At 42.6% G+C, this 20189-nt stretch overlaps 1 protein-coding gene across 3 annotated transcripts in view; it reads left to right on the forward strand.

Annotated features, from left to right (window-relative positions):
* DDX11 (DEAD/H-box helicase 11) overlaps positions 1–20189 on the forward strand; it is a 131457-nt gene that overhangs the window by 53561 nt on the left and 57707 nt on the right. For all 3 annotated transcript variants that reach the window (XR_016311937.1, XM_089671751.1, XM_089671750.1), the window contains exons 8-10: positions 3755–3842; positions 6124–6323; positions 15102–15254. Coding sequence is in view for 2 of the 3 variants with exons in the window: in XM_089671751.1 (XP_089527877.1) it covers positions 3755–3842; positions 6124–6323; positions 15102–15254 (441 nt within the window). In the remaining variant the exon portion in view is untranslated. The remainder of the gene's footprint in view (positions 1–3754; positions 3843–6123; positions 6324–15101; positions 15255–20189) is intronic.

Genomic DNA, 20189 nt, shown 5'->3' on the forward strand with positions numbered 1-20189 from the left:
TCTAGATCTCTGCCCTGTTCGGGACTTACCCCCGTCTACCTTGATCTGTGCCCTTTTCTAGGCTCAGCCTTGTCTTCTTGGATCTCTGGCTTGTTCGGGACTTACCCGTCTGCCCGGATCTCTGCCCTGTTCTGGACTTACCCCTTATCTACCTGGGTTATCGTTCCTGAGTACAGGTTCCCCATTTCTGCTAGGCCATCCTATGTAGGCTGTGTGGAATTACATTGCTAACCATTGGACTTTTTTTTGTTGTACTGTGTTTTTACCCTTCCTGTACTCTCATGTTCCCCAATAAACGCCTGCATGATGGGTTTTCGTGTGATCTGCCTCCATGTGCTCTCTCTCTGCGCTCCCAGTTCATTACAGCTGGAATTTATCTTTAAGCTGTGTTGAGATCAGCCGTCCTTGCCCGAGCAATGTTTGTCCATGTGTTGCTATGCCCTGTATTTTGTTACTCTTTATCCTAGGGAGTCTCACAGTGCACTCCACTTACCTGTCCCTAAAACCCCACACACTGACCAGGCGGCAGCTGTCCCTGGAAGTTACTCTGTGCACTCTGCTCATCTGCTCCTAGTATCCTGCCCTTGGAGCAATACCTTGTCCCTGGAAGTTCCACTATGAACTTTATATGTCCCCAGAAATCCTGCACACTGAGCTGAACTCCTAAGAAGTTATGCTGTGCACTCTGCTCACCTGTCCCTAGAAATCTTGCCCTTGGAGGTTCCACTATGCACTCTGTTTAACCTGTTCCTACCTGTCCCTAGAAATCATGCATGCTGAGCTAAACCCTGTCCTTGTTTCACTGTGCACACTACTTGCATGTCTCTGGAAATCCTGTACATTAAATAGTAAGCCGTTCCTGGAAATCCTGTATGCCTTGCAGTCTCCTGGGACCCCTGAACTCTGTGTTGTATTCAGTCTCTAGTAGCCAGCGTGCAGTACTGATTCACTGCTCATCATACTAGTGGCTGAAGTCTCTGGCTCACCTTCCTTTGGTAGTTATTGTGGTAGCAACCTGGGAGCAGGAAGTAGCAAACCCATCTCCACTAACAGGAGCTGTGGATAAGACCACCCATTCCTTAGAATCTGCTTCTCGGTGAACCAAGCCATGATTGGTATAGGCTCTTTCTGGCTGTTATCGGCAACTTTGTAACAGGTCTTCAAATACAGTTGTGCTCAAAAGTTTGCACACCCTTAGAGAATTATTTACAGTATGTATGTACCATTTTTAAAGAAAACAGGAGTGAGCAGGCAAAACACATTTTCTTTTATTTCTTATGGGGTTCATATTCAGCTGTAGGCCATAAAAGAATGGCACAATCATAAAACAAAACATGGCAACAAGTAAACAAATGAAATTACCCCTGTTCAAGAGTCTGCATACCCTTCGTTCTTAATACTGTGGGTGAGATTTACTAAAACTGGTATATTCTGAGTCTGGTGCAACTCTGCATGGTAGCCAGTCAGATTCATCTTTGGCATTAAAACCTTGAAGCCGATTGGTTTCCATGCAGAGTTGCACCAGATTTTGCACTCTTCAGTTTTAGTAAATTATTCCCTGTGTATCCCCCCATTTATCATCAATGACAGCGTGCAGTCTTTTGTAATTGTTGTCTATCTGGCCCCGAATTCTTGCAGGTGGTATAGCTGCCCATTTGGCAAAATGCCCCCAGGTCCTGCAAAGTCTTTGCTTGTCCTGCATTAAGGGCGCATGTCTGGGATCTCTCCAGAGTGGCACGATGATATTAAGGTCAGGAGACTGTGTTGGCCACTCCAGAGCCTTCACCTTTTTCTGCTGTAAACACTGGAGGGTCAACTTGGGCTTGTGCTTAGGGTCATTGTCGTGCTGGAAAGTCCAAGAGCACCCCATGCGCAGCTTTTGTGTAGAAGAATGTAAATTGTTTGCCAGTATTTTCTGATAACATGCTGCATTCATCTTTCCATCAAATTTCACAAGATTGCCTGTGCCTTACAGCTCTCACATCCCCAAAACATCAGTGAGCCGTCACCACGATGCCTCACAGTGGGGAGGGTATTCTTGTCACTACAGGCCTTGTTGACCCCTCTCCAAACCTTGCACTTATAGTTGTGACCATAAAACTCTGTTTTGATCTCATTACTCCAGATTATAGTGTGTCTGAAGCTGTGAGGTGTGTTATGGTGTTGTCGGGCATATTGTAACCAGGTTTCTTTGTTGCATTGGCGCAGTAAAGGCTTCTTTCTGGCAATTCAACTATTCGACTCATTTTTGTTCAAGTATGGTCATATTGTGCTCCTTGAAACAACCACACTGTATTTCTCCAGAGGTTACTTGTGGGTTTCTCTTTGCATCCCGAACAATGCTTCTGGCAGTTGTGGCTGCAATCTCTCTTGGTCTACCCGACCTTGGCTTGATATCAAGAGATCCCTGAATTTTCCACTTCTTAATAGGCGATTGAACAGTACTGACTGGTATACTCAAGGCTTTGGATATCTTTTTATATCTTTTTCCATCTTTATAAAGTTCCATAACCTTGTTACACAGGTTTTTTGAAGGTTATTTTCTGCTCCATATGGCACAGTATCAGGCCTCCTCAGTGCACCCATGTAAGAGCTAACAAACTCATTGACTATACACAGACACTACCTTTAATTGCCATTTTAATCTGTGTGTCACCTTGTGTGTATGTACCAAGGCCAAACATTCCAGGGTATGTAAACTTTTGATCAGGGCCATTTGGGTGATTTTTGTTAATATTATTTTAAAAGGAGCCAAACAACAAAGTGATAATAAATGGCTTCATATGAGAAATATCCTTAAATATTAGTGCCAACATTTCACGATTTCTGCCAGGGTATGCAAACGTTTGAGCACAACTGTGTATCATACCTTATTCTGAAAGCTCTATGCATCCTATATGTACACAGTTCAAAAATCTCCCCTGTAATCTCTGATAGGTGGCTGGTTTTTAAAGCTTGGCTTCCTCATGTGTCTCATCCTGGGAGCATGCTCTCAGTGTTAGACTGACAACACTGCCCTGATTGACTTACCATGCTGCTCTTCTTTGTTCCAGTCTGAGTCTTGCTGTTTGGGGTTATGGAAATCTATACTATTGCTTATACTGTATTAAAAATTGCATGCAGTTATTTTTAATTACAACAGAACTGGATTAAACCGTTTTTATGAAGACAAGAAATACCTTCACTGTAAATATTGTTGTTCTTGACCCATGATAGTCAGATGTGTGATCAAATGAATGGGCATTTTGCAATGTGATATTGTAAGGGAGAATTATTCACTAACTTTACAGCTTTAACATGAAATGTGACTTTCTTAAAAGTATATTATTTAAAAGGAAGTTGTCATGACAGCCATCAGCTGCCTCTGCCAAGGTTCCATCAGCATCACAGGCTGCATTGCTCTTGTATTCCATGACCGCTAGTTATGTGACCATAGGGTGTTACCTCTTGCAGCTGGGCCTCCTTTCCAGCACTAGAACCTGCCATTGCTTAAAGTCCAGAGTCTGCTAGTTTGTGGGGCAGACAAGTCATTGTGCATGATGCAGGGGGGGTATGTTATGCCCTGGTACAAGCATTGCTTCCAGGAGTCGGACAGTGGCAGCTTCCAGTGCTGATGAAGATGTTTATATCCAGTAATGGCTGTCCTGACAAGTAAAAGGGAAATGATGCCAGACATGAATGTGTCAGTACAGAATAAATCCATTAAAACAAATTAACAGACATAAATCTTACCTTTTGCCTTTTGTGTCTGCAGAACGCATGCGTCAATGATGAAGTCAGGCGCTTGGGCACGATGCAGCTGATCAACGATCGCTGCATGGAGATGCAGAAGAATAAGCATGGTATGTGGTGTTCCATGACCAAAAAACCCATAAACTGCCTACAAGTACCCATAGACATACAATACCAAGATTACTTTTTAAATTCCTTATTCAAGAGAAAAGAACAATCCAGAAGGTATATAGTACATTCACAATGTATTACAATTGTCAAGCGATAAATTATGAGGTATGGGTACAGAGTAGGGTCAATACTGACATTTCTTAGCTGTAGGTCGTATCATCCACCTGGCTGTGCTGAGTGGAAAAGCTGTGTAAATATCAGGACTAGATGGACAGACATATATCCTTTGTTGGGTAAAACCGCAACCTTTATATGTACTTCACTTGTGTGTTTAGCTGTTTGCATGGAGTTTGGTCTTAATCAGATCTTTTTGCAAACCAAGGTAGGCAGGTCTCAGAGAGCTCCTCATTTGTGAATTGATTGTCTCTGTTTCTTGAAGTCTCTGTACGATCAGTCAAATCCACATTTACAAGGCAAATCTGAATGTGATGTGCGACTGTGAGACTTTATATTGACACAATGAGGTGGATTTGCTGAAGGCAAATAGACTGTGCACTTTGCAAGTGCAGTTGCACTGTTCAAATGCAGTTTCCCCAGAGCTTAGTAAATGAGGAGAAGCTCTGCTGACTTCCATCATCCAATCACATGTTCTTTGCATGTGATTGGGTACTCTTTGCAAAGGGAAGCTTCATCGTTTACTAAGCTCTGGAGCTACTGCACTTGCAAAGTGCAGAGTCTATTTGCTGTTAGTAAATCCACCCCATTGACTTAACAGACTTTCTGTATGTGAAAGACAGGATGGAAACTTCAGTGGGTGTGTTTTTATTATTATTTGTATGTGTGTTTTTTCAATAGCAGCAGTGCATACATCTGGTGAGCACAGGAAACTGCTGCCATAGTGATCTGAAAAATAAACCCAGGTTTATGCTAATACTTGCAGTGTAGTTCTAAGAAGCGTGAAGAATAAATTAGGCCATGAAACAGACTGATTCTCCTGCAGCTCCTAATCTGTGATGAGATCCGGCAAACCAGATTTCTACATTTATTCACTCTGTCAGAGTGGTCAGAGATTTCTTATTGACCTTGGAAATTCACTATATTGCTCTCCATATTTGGAATGTAATACAGCCATAGCCAAAAATATTGGCACCCCCACATTTCATTTCTGTCAGATAATGTACCACTTCGCCCAGAAAATTGTTGCAATTACAAATGTTTAGGCATTTTATGTTTTTCTTTTGTTTGTATTTGTATGACACAAAAAGGTGGCGAAGCAAAACCAAATCTGACACATTGTTGGACAGAAATGTGGGGATGCCAATTTTTTTGGCCATGACTGTATAGATCTGCATCACTGGATCTTCTTATGGGTTTATCAAAAAAAGGGCTGCAGGAATCATTTTGAAAGGCTTCTAATAACAGTACTACAGTTTTAGTTTTGGGAGAATTGAGCTTTTAATTCTAACCCATTCTGTTTACATAAGACTTTAAAGCAACTCTGTTGTCATGTATATCACCCTTCAAAAGAAGATGAACAAACCTTCACTCCAGAGGTCGGTGACTCCAGTCTTCAGTCTCTTGCAGAGCTACTAGGAGCAGTTTATCTTTCGCATCCAACATGCTTAGGGTGTGTTGGATTTGTGTCCCCCACAGTGCACTTTGGTTCCACTATGCCAGCTGCTATGCCACTCTCCTTTTAGTGATATAGTAGCTGGTAGGTGGAACCATAAAGTGCAGTTGAACTAGGCATCTAATACACCTTGATTGCTCAAGACTTTTGGCCCTTCTAGCTCTGCCAGAGCATAGATGGGAATTGCCATTTGTCGGACTGTGTAAAGAATAGTGATCTTTTTTCGGCAAGGTGATTTTTTTTTTTTTGGTTTGCATTCGCTATATGTATCAATTTTCCCCTCTGTTTTCTCGCTGCCTTGCTGCAAGGAAGCAGGACATCCCGGTAATCTTCAGCAAGTCATGTTGCTCAAGCCTTATTGGCCATTCGCCAGGACCGAGCACTGTCACATGTGGGGACCACTGATGTCATCTGCCTGGCATCAGGTTGACTCTTACACAGGGAAGAAGTGTGGATAGATGTGTGAGGGCTATCAAGAGGCACTGTCACTTGGCCTTGAATGGACAGGTTATAGTGTCTATTCTAGTCTTCATATTTTGATATTTAAGACTCGTGTTTGTGGTGGTTTTGTCCTTTTGTTGGCTGGACCAGGTCCTCGTAGGTTCATGATATATTTCATGTATTAACATTTTATCCTCTGTATTTTCCAGAGAAGAAAGCAGAGGAGCCCTCAGGGAAGAAGAAACGTGAAAGCCGACTTACCTGTCCATACTATTCTTATGAGCAGATGCAGTTCCTACGGGATGAGATTCTAGTAGAGGTGAAGGACATTGAGCAGCTTGTCTCACGGGCTCAAGAGGTGAAAGCTTGCCCTTACTATGCCAGCCGTTTTGCCATTCCAGCTGCCCAGGTGAGTGTCAGCAGTACCCAGGGGCGGACTGACCATTTGGAAACTCGAACACTGCCCGAGGGCCTGGGGTCAGTAGGGGGCCCCATGAGATGCCCCTTGTACCTTTTTCATAGGCTTTTTTGAGTTTGGGCAAGGGCACTTGCCCGGGGGCCCATGAGTTGTCAGTCCGCCCCTGGCAGTACCTATTAGAATTATTGTTTTTAAAGGTAATGCAAAGTGGTCTAGTCATTTTTTCTTTTATTTGTTGTGGTTATAACTAATAAAATACAAGTTTTTGAAAAGTTTTCTTTGTTTATTTGTTAGGTACAGTACAGTTAAAATATTGCATTTTTTAGCAAGCAGGTTACTTGCTAGGCATTTTATCCACATTTTTTAGACTATGGGGTTGATTTACTAAAACTGCAAGGTGCAAAATCTGGTGCAGCTCTGCATAGACACCAATCAGTTTTCAGTCTTTATTCTCAAAGCTTAATCAAACAAGTTGAAGTTAGAAGCTGATTGGCTACCATGCGCAGCTGCACCAGAGTCTGAATGCTCCAGTTGTAGTAAATTACCCCTTATGAATATCTGCATTTCTGAAAACATGTTGTATACAAACTTCATTAACTCCAGTCTAAATATAGTCAAAACAGTGACTCCACCCCTTCTTGCTGTACAATGAGGTCAGAGGAGTATAGACATTGTTCTTGAATAGAGATGACCAACACTGTGCTCTTGCCTTAAAAAAAAACCCAAGTGGGTTTGTCATTAGTCATGTAATAAATGTTGATTTGTAAAACAAATCTTTTCTATAGGAAAAAACTCTTTAAAAATGTATAATATTTGTAAGAACTTATACAAGGATAGGGCAATCTAAGATAATTGGCTTGAGTAAAAAAATCTAAACCCTGTAGGGCATAATCAGTTCCCATTATTTAAAAAGCATCTTTGGCCTGTAATTGTTTAATGGTCTCAGTGAAGAGCGAGGCTTCCTTGAAGGTCCTTGATTTGCCTAGTAGATAGTGGTCTCCGAAGCTTAGTTATAGAAAATAGTTTTCTCTTTGTGCTGGCAGCAGCAAATATTCCACTAGCACATCTGTGATACACATTATAAAATGAAAGCAGCTTCTTTTAATGTGACTTGCATAGTGTATGTGTGAAGTACGTGTTTGGCAATATGTGCAGGAGAGGAGTGTATAGAGTATGACATGGTACGTTGTGCACAGAAGAGAATTGTGAGGTTATGGGGTCTACTGTTTATGCAGGAAAGGTGTTCAGGGAATAAAAGGGTGGGCAGTATGTGCAGAATAAGTGAAGAATAAGAGAGCAGGCAGTATGTGAAGCACACAGGAGGAGGTTTGCACAGGTTATGAGAGCAGACAGTGTGTATAGGAGAGGAGTGCGGAGGGTATGAGAGTGGGCAGTATGTACAGGAAAGTTGTGCAGGGAATAAAAGGGTGGGCAGTATGTACAGGATAAGTGTGTGAAGAATAAGAGAGCAGGCAGTATGTGGAGTCAGAAGGGTATGAGAGTGGACCGTATGCGCAGGAGAGGAATTCAGAGTGTGAGAATGGATAGTATATGCAGGAGAGAAGGGTGGGGAGGGTATGAGGGGCGAGCATTGTGTGTTAGAGAGTAGTGAAGACATCCTTTGCCCTGACCAGCTAGATTTGTTATGCACTGCCCAATCCTCCATCTTTAGACTACAATTAAGAAAAAAAAAAAGCATCCAAGAGGTGCTGGGACTTTGATGTGAGTTCATAAAAAGTAATGAGAGGACAGAAACATTCAGAGAGCTCACTCACTCAGGTTGGACTGCCCACAACAGACAAGGCTACCCTCCAGTAAGTACCCCAGGTTACCAGAAAAACAGCATGCACTGATCAAAAGGGAACCAAACCAAGTGATAAGAGTCCAGATTTATTTTTAGTTTATGCTAAAAAAAAAAAAACATACAACACATTTTGGATGTCAGAAAAAACTCCCCCTTCATCAGCGGTACAACGAATTACAATATAAGGTAATTGTGAGTGGTATAATCAGAAGTCTAACAATCATAGAAATTAATGGATAGCATACATAGCGTGTGTGGTATATATTTATATACAGTGCCTTGAAAAAAAACATTCATACCCCTTGAAACTTTCCACATTTTGTCATGTTACAACCAAAAATGTAAATGGATTTTGTTGGGATTTTATGTGATAGACCAACAAAAAGTGGCACATAATTGTGAAGTGGAAGGAAAATGATAAATGGTTTTCAAAATTTTTTACAAATATCTGAAAAGCGTGGCGCACATTTGTATTCAGCCCCACTGAGTCAATACATTGTAGAGCGACCTTTCATTGTAGTTACAGCTGCAAGTCTTTTTGGCTATGTCTCTACCAGCTTTGAACATCTACAGAGAGAAAATTTTGCTCATTCTTCTTAGCAAAATAGCTCAAACTCTGTCAGATTGGATGGAGAGCGTCTGTGAACAGCAAGTCTTGCCACAGATTCTCAATTGGATTTAGGTCTGGACTTTGACTTGGCCATTCTAACACATGAATATCCTTTGATCTAAACCATTCCATTGTAGCTCTGGCTGTATGTTTAGGGTCGTTGTACTGCTGAAAGGTGAATCTCCGTCCCAGTCTCAAGTCTTTTGCAGACTCTTAACAGGTTTTCTTCTAAGATTGCCCTGTATGTGGCTCCACCCATCTTCCCATCAACTGTGACCAGCTTCCCTGTCCCGACTGAAGAAAAGCATCCCCACAACATGAAGCTGCCACCACCATGTTTCACGGTGGGGATGCTGTGATCAGGGTGAGGTGCAGTGTTAGTTTTCTGCCACACATAGCGTTTTGCTTTTGGGCCAAAAAGTTCAATTTTGGTCTTATCTGACCAGAGCACCTTCTTCCACATGTTTGCTGTGTCCCCCACATAGCTTCTTGCAAACTGCAAATGGGACTCCTTATGGCTTTCTATTAACAGTTGCTTTCCTCTTGCCACTCTTCCATAAAGGCCAGATTTGTGGAGGTCACGACTAATAGTTGTACTGTGTACAGATACTCCCACCTGAGCTGTGGATCTCTGCAGCTCCTCCAGTTACCAGGGGCATCTTGGCTGCTTCTCTGATTAATGCTGTCCTAGCCCGGCCTGTCAGTTTAGGTGGACAGCCATGTCTTGGTAGGTTTGCAGTTGTGCCATACTCTTTCCATTTTCAGATGATAGATTGGACAGTGCTCCGTGAGATGTCCAAAGCTTTAACCTAATCCTGCTTTAAACTTCTCCACAACTTTTTTTAAAATTCTCTTTATTTAAGTTTTTGCAAAAGGAAGCAGTACAAAACAGAGCTTCTGGGCATTCCCCGACTCAGGTTAGAAAAATAAACAATACAACATAAAAAATAACAAACGTAACAACAGCTCACTCTCACCAGCTAACTAATAACTTGAAATTGGTATAACTTGGAAGGAATTACGAGTCTCGGCATACATAGGATAAGAGAAGGAAAATTGATAGAGGGAGCCCTAAAATCTCCGCTGAACTCCCTGTGGAGCAGACCATAGGCACAACGGCCACACCAAGGGCCACAAGGGGAAGAGGGCAAATGGGAAGCAGCTTGACCACAGTTAGTTCAATTACCTGAAATCAGTTTCCACCATTGATGAGGATTCTAACCAGATATCCCAAATTTTATTGAACTTCCTCGGACATCCCCTGGAGATATATGCCAACTTGTAATAGGGCACCACAGAATTTACTAGCATCTTCCAAAAGTTTAATGAGGGAACCTGGACCTTCTTCCATTGTAACACAATGTCCTTTGTGGCATAGAAGAGTAATAGACCAAGAAGCGTCCTTACCACCCTAGTATGTGCCAGTGGATTGACTAGGCCCAAGAGACACACATCCACCATATGGGGAATAGAAATGGTAGTCGGAGTGAATAAATTCAGTAACATCCCTCCAGAAGGCAGAGATGTGGGGACAGTGCCAAAAAATGTGATAGAAATCTGCTGCAGCTGTGCCACAGCCCCAGCAGTCGGATGCTGTTCCAGGAAAAATCCTATGGAGCCTAGCCGGACATAGGACATATTTAAAATCTTAAACTATATTAATTTGTCTCTGGTAGCCACTAGTTGTGTGAAAGGGTAATGCCAGGCATCTTCCCAATCCTCTACATCAAATTCGTCAATTTCCTTCCGCCACTTTATCTGGAGGGAGTGTAGGCCCACATGAATCGTAAGTAGCATGGCCTTCTAGATAAATGCAAATGGCTTTTTAAGGGATAGATAGTGAAGGAGAGACTCAAGATCATCTGTCATCAGATGAATTGATTCCGCTCCAAATTGTGAGCGGAAGGCATGTCAGAGCTGGAGAAACTGGAAAAAGTGGGAATTTCTGAAGATCGTATTGAGTTTCAAGCTATCAAAAGTGAGTAGCGAGCCTCTGTCACATATGTTCTCTAAATATTTACTACCTTTTGAGGCCCACACCTTTAGGGTCCGGGTAAGTCTCAAATTCAGGCAGGTTGGGATTGTACCACAAGGGTGTATGCGGAGACCAGAAGGCAGAGGCTGAAGCGGCCCGGGGCATGACTGTAAACCAGGCCCTGACAACTGCTCGCATTAAGGGGAGCAGAGGTGAAAATACAGCCCACAGTCCCCTATATAGTAAATTCCTGAGTGTCTGATAAGAGCCAGCATAATCCGCCTCAAGAACAACTGAGGAGTTTGTGTCATCAGAAATTAGCCAATTATGGGCATAAGTGAGTAGAGCAGCTAAAAAGTACGTGTAAAAATCTGGACATGCCAAGCCACCTTGGGTTCATGGCCTGCGAAGAATTAGTTTACAAAATTTTAGGTGGACGGGACTGCCAAAGGAAGGAACCGATAAGGGAGTGCAATTGATGGAAAACATTTTTGGTATCCACACTGGGGAATGTCTGAGCACATATAAGAGCACTGGAAGCACTTTCATTTTGATCAAATTGATCCTTCCAATTACATTTAATGGAAGATTATACCATGCCTTCAACCTCTGCCTAATGGTCTGGACCAGCGGGTGCAAATTCATTGAGCAACAGTCACATGCCCTAGTTGAAATAATGTTGCCTAAATAGTGCATCAATGATGCCCATTTTAACGGATGAGCCTGGTCTCCCGCTCCCCGCGCTTCAGAGTGTATAGGAAGGACTTGAGACTTTTCCCAGTTAATGCGTAAACCAGAAATTGTGGCAAATGAAGACAGGATGTTCAGGGCAGCAGAAAGACAGAACTGGGTCATTAGGAAATAAAAGAACATCAGCATACAGAGCTAACTTTTCAATGATTGATCCAGCTGTAATGCCAGTCACATTGTCGGCCTGTGTTAAGGTTGCCACAAAAGGCTCCATGGCCAACTCGAACAGGTTAGAGGACAGGGGGCACCACTGCCTTGTGCCACGTTGAACAGGGAAGGGAGAAGCCAGAGCTCCCCCCAACCTAATACAAGCCACCGGAGCTTTGTATAGTACATGGAACCATCTGCGGAAGGATGGACCAAATCTGAACGCTTCTAGGACCAGATCTAGATAATGCCAGCCAACCGAATCAAAGACTTTTTCTATATCTAGTGCTACCAAGACTCTTTTAGCGGAACCCTCTTTAAGGAGTTGTAAGTGGGTAAATACCCTATGCAGATTTATATCAGTAGATTTGCCGGGCATGAAGCCCGTTTGGTCTTTGTCAATCAGAGATGGGTGGACTTTCATTAGTCTAGCCACCAGAACCTTAGCAAGGATTTTGAGGTTGTAATTAAGGAGAGAAATAGGCCTATAAGACGTGCAGTATCTGATATCTTTACCTGGCTTTGGGAGCAGGACTACATAAGCTTGGTACATTGAGGGTGGAACCCTGTTCCAGGCATACAAAGAATAAGTCTCGAAGTTTTGTAGCCAATTCAGGGCCATGATTTTTATACCATTCTCCCGGAAGGCCATCTGGGCCTTGAGTCTTGTTACTGGGAAAGGAATGGGTAGTAGCCCCAATTTCTAGTGGCGATATTTGGGCCTCTAGGGTTTCCTTATCCTCTGGGGAAAGGGTGGGCAACAAAATTCTGATACCTTGGGAGTCACAGTATCGGGGACTGACTCTAATCGCTCATATACAGAAGTATAATACACAGTAAATTCCTTTGGAATATCTGAAGGAGAGGTAAGTAGCCCTCCCATAGAGAAATATATCTCAGGTATCACTGTTTGATAGCAAGGAGTTTCTGTTTTTATTCCCGGATTCAAAAAGTTTTCCTGCTAGGGCTCTGGCATCAGATTGGACAATATCAGTAAGGGTGTACCTTAAGATCACGCCTGGCCTGTTCCAGGTGGGAGAAATTATCCGTAGTGGCTGAGTTGGCAAAAGCAACCACAGGCGCAGCCTCCCTCAAGATCAGTAGTGTGGGAGATACCCTCTGATCGCACCGCTTTAATTGCAGATATACAGTATATTCTCCTCTAGTAGTGGCCTTGTACACCTCCCAAACCATAAGCGAGGATGTAGATCCTTCATTAAATGACCAGTAATCAGGTTTTTATCGACTAGTTCCTTAACCTTAGAGTTTTGAATCCAGCCAGGGGCCAATCTCCAGCAACCTGGGTTCTACCGACCACCCACCCCCAGAACGAGTTTAAGAGGGGAGTGGCCAGACAGGCCAGCCGGTAAGTAGGACACAGAGTTCATGAATGGCAACACAGAGGAAGATCTGAAGATCATATCTATACCAGATCTATGTGGAATACTGTGTGGTCTCCAGATGTTTCCAGTGTCAGGTTTCAATGAGGCCAAAGGCATCTGCCCAACCCACCAGATCTTGAGAGGTCTTCCTATTAGGATTAGAGGCAACTAAAGCCGCGTCCAAAATAGCAATAAAATCTCTCCCTATGACCACTCTAACAGGTAGAAAGGGAGCTAGACACTCCTGGATACGGTACAGGATATCCGAGTCAACGGGGGGTGGGAGGCACATATGCCCATATAGCAGCAGCATACAATTCCAATAGCAAAATAACATATCTACCCCCAGGATCCATCATTACTTTTATAACCATGTACTGTAGGGCTTTATGTAAAAGGATGCCAACTCCCCTAGCATAGACAGAATAAGTGGCATGAAACCCTTGTTTGACCCAGGCCCTGCGGAGGGCTAATATTTTAGAGCCAATGAGATGGGTCTCCTGGAGAAATAGGATGTGTGGTTTGTGAGTGTGTAAATATTTAAACATTAAAGAATGCTTAATTTTGTCATTGAGCCTCTTATATTCCATGATATCAAATTAAGAGCCATAGTGAAAATCATACAAAATAAGCTAAGGAGAAAGAAAAATCACTTCAGAGGGACTACTACTCCCCAGGGAGTATGGAGATTTGTCATGGATAGGAATATATGTAATCCCCCTGGAAATGTGTACTACCTGACCAATAACCAGGAGAGTGAGCGAAAAAAAATACCCTCAACAAAATGAACACCCTACTGTGTAGCTAAACAATTAACATCAACTAGCTATCACAGTTTAATCCCCAAACATATTGCAATGATTGTGCACCTAGTGGGGAGGTTCTTTAAACAGTTTTTTCTGCTAAACTTTTATGATAAACTTCTGTGTATTGGAGGAACAGGGGGTGGGGGGCGGGATATGGGGCTGGGGGGCATGGATAATCCTAGTATAAGGAGAAGAACTTTGGCAGGCTGTCAATCTTCAGAAACATGGAGGATATGCTACCCCTCAGCCAAGGCTGGAATTTAAAACCCCACCACCCCACACCTACCCTGGGGAACCCATAATCAGCAGCAGCCTGAGGTACGAAGGTGATGAGGAGATTTATGATACAGGTCCCCCTAAGAGGAGAGGGATGGGATGGAGGAGAAGAGGGACATCACAGCTTACCAGTCTAAGCTCCAGGCCAGGAGGGGAATGAAAAAAAAGTGGGTGAAAGCAAAAATGACACACTGTAGATAAAAGGTCGCTGTGCGTAACTTGGACAGCCAGTTGTCCGCAGCTTCAGGGATGTCAAAGAATCAGACCGTACCCTTACGAGGAATCCGCAGTCAGCTGGGTTACATCATACTATAAGGGATGTTCTTGTCGCAGAGTCTCCTTTGAATATCCGTGAAGGATTTTTGCTTCTTCTGCACTTCAGCCGAAAAATCAGGGTAAAGGTGAACCATGGTATTATCATACGGTGGTATTATCGTAGGGTGTTTCCGGGACTCACCAAGAACACTGTTCCGATCCCTGTAGTTGAAGAAGCGAACCAGAAAGGGCCGCGGGGGTGCGCTAGGTATTCTTTTCCCCATGGGGACCCTGTGAGCCCGTTTTATCACATATCGCATTGTCGGTCTGGATGATGGTAGTGTTAGATGTACTAGCAGATTTCGATACACTAAACAAATTGAAGCCAACCCCCATCTTAAGCAGTTACAGCAGCAGTTTTGTTCCTTTTAGGATAAAGTTTTTACATCAATAAATAATGACCATTGTAAGCACCCATCAGTGTCAAATGGTTTGTACCAGCCCTCGAACTGCTACATCAGCAGGTTAGCTTGTTCTGTTGAAAAACAGACTTATTGGCTAGATCCCCAGTTGAAAATAAAAGAAAGAATGTCTAAAAAAACCCCAAAAACTAATGAATCCATCATCATATTATTTATAAGCTACAATATAATACATATTCGCTATTGGGTTAAATACTGCTTTAAACGTGTAATGAGCATCTCCTGTCTGTACAAAGTGGCTGCATAATTATATGTCCATTGGCTTTCTGATATTTTTTACAGCTGGTCGTGTTACCTTACCAAATGCTGCTTCATGATTCCACTCGGCGTGCTTCTGGCATTAAGTTGAAGAATCAGGTGGTGATTATTGATGAGGCCCATAACCTGATTGACACTATTACCGGCATGCACAGTTCACAAGTCACTGGGGCCCAGGTGAGTCACCTGTCTCTTCTGTTTTTAAATAGAAACTACACTAAAGCTGGCCATAAGGATTGAAATTTGGCCAGTTTAGCAGGGAGCGACCAAATTTCAATCCATGTATGGCCACTGTGGTTAAATGGAAGTCAATCTAATGTTCAACTGCCTGTCGGATTATAGTCTCTTGATCAGCACTGAATTCAATAGACTGCTGCACTGATCTGTGTATTCTGATGGTGGGGGGAGTCATGCTGTAAAAATACAAAGACCCACAAGGTGGATGGGGGAATCGGGTTGGTTTTTTTTGTTTTTTGTTGTTCAACCCACTGGTTGAGCAAAAAAAAAAAATTTGGGTATGTATGGGTAGCCTAAACACGTAGCAGAGCCCTCATGTATTTTTTAAATATGGTTGCCCCATGTGTATTTATATAATTACAAATTATGCAGAAGCAAGAAAAAAAAAAAAGATTTAAAGCGTGATCATTTGAGAAGGTAATCTACATCAAGTTGACCATATCCATTCATCACACGTACTGTATATCCTTAAGAACCTTAAATATACCTTAAAGCTAAACTCCAAGCAAACTGCTAAATACACAGATGACAAACATATAGTAAGCAATTTTACCTGCTACTTTGTATTTGTATTTCTAGTCCTAGGATTCACACAGCTCTGCAGCATAGCACAGCTCTGTATGGTAGAGGAGGAAACACGATTTTCTCTGTTGCAGTCAACCACTTGCCCTCCAGAGGATTTACCCCCCTTCCTGACCAGGCCATCTTTTGCGTTACAGCGCTGCATTACTTTAACTGACAATTGCACGGTCATGCAACACTGCACCCAAATTAAATTTACAACCTTTTTCCCTACGAATACAGCTTTCTTTTTGAGAAAAATACAATATTTTTGACTTTTTGTTGTTAAACATGTCCAGTAAAAAAAAATGTCATAAATTTAGGGCAAAAATGTATTCTGCTACATGTCTTTGCTAAAAAAAAATCCAAATGTGTGTAAAATAATTGGTTTACGTGAATGTTATAGCATTTATAAATGGCGATGTGTGTGTGTGTGTGGCTTTTTTAAAATTATTTTTACTGGTAATGGCGGTGATCAGCAACTTATAGCTGGACTGCAGCAGGCATTGTGACACTGGGGGGAACTGATTTGGTGTCACTGACATCCCCTAATAAAAAGTACTGACACTGTACTAATGGCATTGGGCATGAAGGGGTTAACATCTGGGGCGATCAAAGGGTTAACTATGTACGGGTTTTACAATGTGTGCTGTGTTTGTGCTTCACTTTAAGCACACTGCTTTGCATGGCTGTGCTGTGCACAGCCATGCAAAGCAGTGTGCAGGAGCTGACAGGAGAACTGTTTTTGTGTACAAACAGTTCTCCCCCCAGTTGGAGATCCTTGGCAATCACCGGGTGCTGGTGAGTAATCACTGGCCAGGACCTGGTGATTGAAAGCTGTGGATGCAAATGGGCATGCCCCCTACCCAGAAATGCTAAATCACATGTGTATATATACATGATTTTGCGCACTGATGCCTCCCTGTAGCAGTATTTCTGCTATGGGGCGGCGTTAAAGTGGTTAAGTAACTTCTAGAGGATTAAGAAAGGAGAAGCTCTTGGACCTCCTCTCTCCTCCTATCAGCAAGCCCATTGTTAGCAAATGAGCACTGCAGTACAGCTGAATGGCTGCCTGTGCTGATTATTAGGGTTGCACCGATACCATTTTTGTTATCTACAAGTACCAATACTTGTGCTCAAGTACTCGCTGATACCAATTACTGATACTTGTGTGGTATGATTGGATTTGTAAAAACTATGTACGGGTTTTACAATGTGTGCTGTGTTTGTGCTTCACTTTAAGCACACTGCTTTGCATAGCTGTGCTGTGCACAGCCATGCAAAGCAGTGTGCAGGAGCTGACAGGAGAACTGTTTTTGTTTACAAACAGTTCTCCCCCCAGTTGGAGATCCTTGGCAATCACCTGGTGCTGGTGAGTAATCACTGGCCAGGACCTGGTGATTGAAAGCACTGTGCTGATTATTAGGGTTGCACCGATACCATTTTTGTTATCTACAAGTACCAATACTTGTGCTCAAGTACTCGCTGATACCAATTACTGATACTTGTGTGGTATGATTTGATTTGTAAAAACTATGTACGGGTTTTACAATGTGTGCTGTGTTTGTGCTTCACTTTAAGCACACTGTTCATACAAAATAAATGGGCTCAAATCACACTGCAAAGAATCGCATGTGATTTGAACAGGAATGCGGTGAGATTCCTGTCTGAATCACATGTGGATTCCCTGCAGGTGCAGTGCGATATTTGAGTCATACAAAATGAATGGCACAAATCGCACCACATCTGCAGGAAAACCGCATTTGATTTGGAAAGGAATCACATCGCATTCCTGTTCAAATCACATGCGATTCTTTGCAGTGCGATTTGAGCCCATTCATTTTGTAAGGTCTCAAATCGCACCACAAAGGTGTCGGCTTCAGGTGTCTGAGCATTTGTATGAGTACTCGTGCAAATGCGTAGTATTGGCATCTGTATCGGTGCAACCCTACTGTATATCACTCTTACCGTCTTTACAGGAACTGCAAGAGGCTGGTAATATGGTACATTCAGGTATTTACACTGCTTGCAATAAAAATACATTTAATGATGTATTAATGAAACAGAACTGCAATCATATGTGTCTTTAATGCCTGTCTGTGGTTTAGCTTTAAGTGATTTTACTAGCTGTGTTAGCTCCAGCCCTTCCAAATAATTTTACTGTTGTCCTTCTGGATGTTAAATAAGAAAACAAATACCCTGGCCCCTGTCTGAAAAAGCAATATATGCTTGATGAACGCGGTAATTGGTTTTCTGGCTGAGTGATCACAATGTGCTTTTCTCCTTGACCAATTGTGTTTGTTTCGACCATATCAGCGAAGCTGCCCGACATTGTATGCCACCGAGTCACGTCTGTCCATTCATTTACATTTATATAATCCCACGGATCTGGATTTGTGAGATGCATTTTAATCGGGTCGCATGCTCAGACCTGCCAGGAATAGCGCTGTAGGATATTATTGATAATTTCTACCAGAATGCAGCAGTAACAGATATTATTACATTCTCCTCAGATAATGCCCTTTAACTGATCACAATTTACAGCTTTATTTAGTAGCATTCTTTGCTGGCCTTGTACCTATCTTATTTTGCATTGATTTTTTTTTTTTTTTATGTAGTTTGAATTTTAAGCCATTGGGGGAAGGGGGGGGGGGTGATTGGTGTTTTTTATTTGATTAAAAATAGTTTGTTTTGATTATCAGTGGTAACTAAAATTTATCATTTTAACCCAGCTCCACTTATTGAAAACAAAAACCCCCCATTTACAAACTTTAGAGACCCAACCCCTGCTTTAAAAACCCACAATTCTTCTAGCTGGTCACGTGACATACCAGGGTTTGTTCTCCTCTTCTCTGGCAGTGGCAGTTTCCAGTCCTACAGAGAGCAGCTTTGACTTTCTCTGCGATATTGTACAGTGAGTCCAGGACAAGGTCATGTTGCACCCCCAGGGAGCATTAGTATTTGCTAGTATTTAGTATAAGAGTTCCTTTTTTATTTCTCATACCTTTTTTAGTTTAAAGTGATACTAAAGCTAAACACGTTTGTTACCTTAACCCCTTGGCGCCGGCGCCTCCCAGCCCTTTATGGGATTTATGACGCTAGGAGGCAGGGCGGGGTTTAAGGTCATATGACTGCTGTGATTGGCTGTAACAGCGGTCAGACGATCGGAAAGGTCCCAATCGCAAGTAGTGAAAATATGCTGGGAGCTTACAGCTCTTGGCACGTTTGTTTATTTTTGGCCCGTTCAGAGTCGAGGCCGCATATTTGCGTACTCTTGGCTTGAACAGGTTAAAGTATTCCTTGCATTAAAGTGGTTCTAAAGGCTCAAGATATTTTACCTTCATGCGTAAAAAACCTTTCTGTGCAGCATCCCCCCCAAATATTCACCTAAGCCTACTCTCGATCCAGCAATGTGCACTGGAGTCTCAGCTATCCCTGGACTCCCTCTCCTCATTGGCTGAGACAGAAGCTCCTACTGCTGTCAGTCACAGCCAGTGAGCCAATGAGAAGAGAAAGGGGCGGGGCAAAGCCATGGCTTGGCTCCGTGTGTGTATGGACACACGGAGCAGTGGGTGCCCCCATAGCAAGCTGCTTGCTGTGGGGGCACCCGACAAGAGGGAAGGGCCAGGACTGCTGGCAGGGGATGCGAGAAGAGGAGGATCCGGACTGCTCTGTGCAAAACCACTGCACAGCAGGGTAAGTATAGACATGTTTGTTATTTTTTCTTGAAAAAAAAAATAAACCTTTAGAATCACTTTAAGTTAAAAAAAAACTTTTTTACTTCTCTGTTCTCCTCCTTCCCTGTGTAAAGAGGAACAAAGGGAAGAATAGATTTAGCTCTGTGCATGGCCGCATCCCTTCTCCCCTTTTTCACACAGGAACTCGAACAGCAGCAGGAGCCATTGGCAGATTAGTAGTTTACAGAACAAGGTTATATTGTTCTTTTAGATCTTCCCACAGCAAGTGACATGGATACTGTATTTTTGGCAGGATCTACAGATATTTTCCTTTCTGAAAATGTTCTTTTCCTGAAAATTGAAAACTAATGCAGCAACCACATCAAAGCATTGATAAGCTGCAATGTATTACATTTTGTTCTTGAGATTACTTATTTTAAAGTATAGCTAAATTGCCCTATCCAGAGTGACACTGCTAGAGTGATTTTACTGCAGCGCACAAAAGGGGTTGATTTACTAAAGACAAATAGGCTGTGCACTCCAAGTGCACTTGGAAGTTCACTGAAAGTGCAGTTGCTCTAGATCTAAGGGGAAAATGCAAGGAAAATAAAAAAAAAAACAGCTGCAAATGATTGGA

The sequence above is a fragment of the Staurois parvus genome, unplaced genomic scaffold (genome assembly GCF_062004578.1).
Source record: "Staurois parvus isolate SC_StPar_1 unplaced genomic scaffold, SC_StPar_1.0 ptg000114l, whole genome shotgun sequence".
Lineage (NCBI taxonomy): Eukaryota > Metazoa > Chordata > Amphibia > Anura > Ranidae > Staurois > Staurois parvus.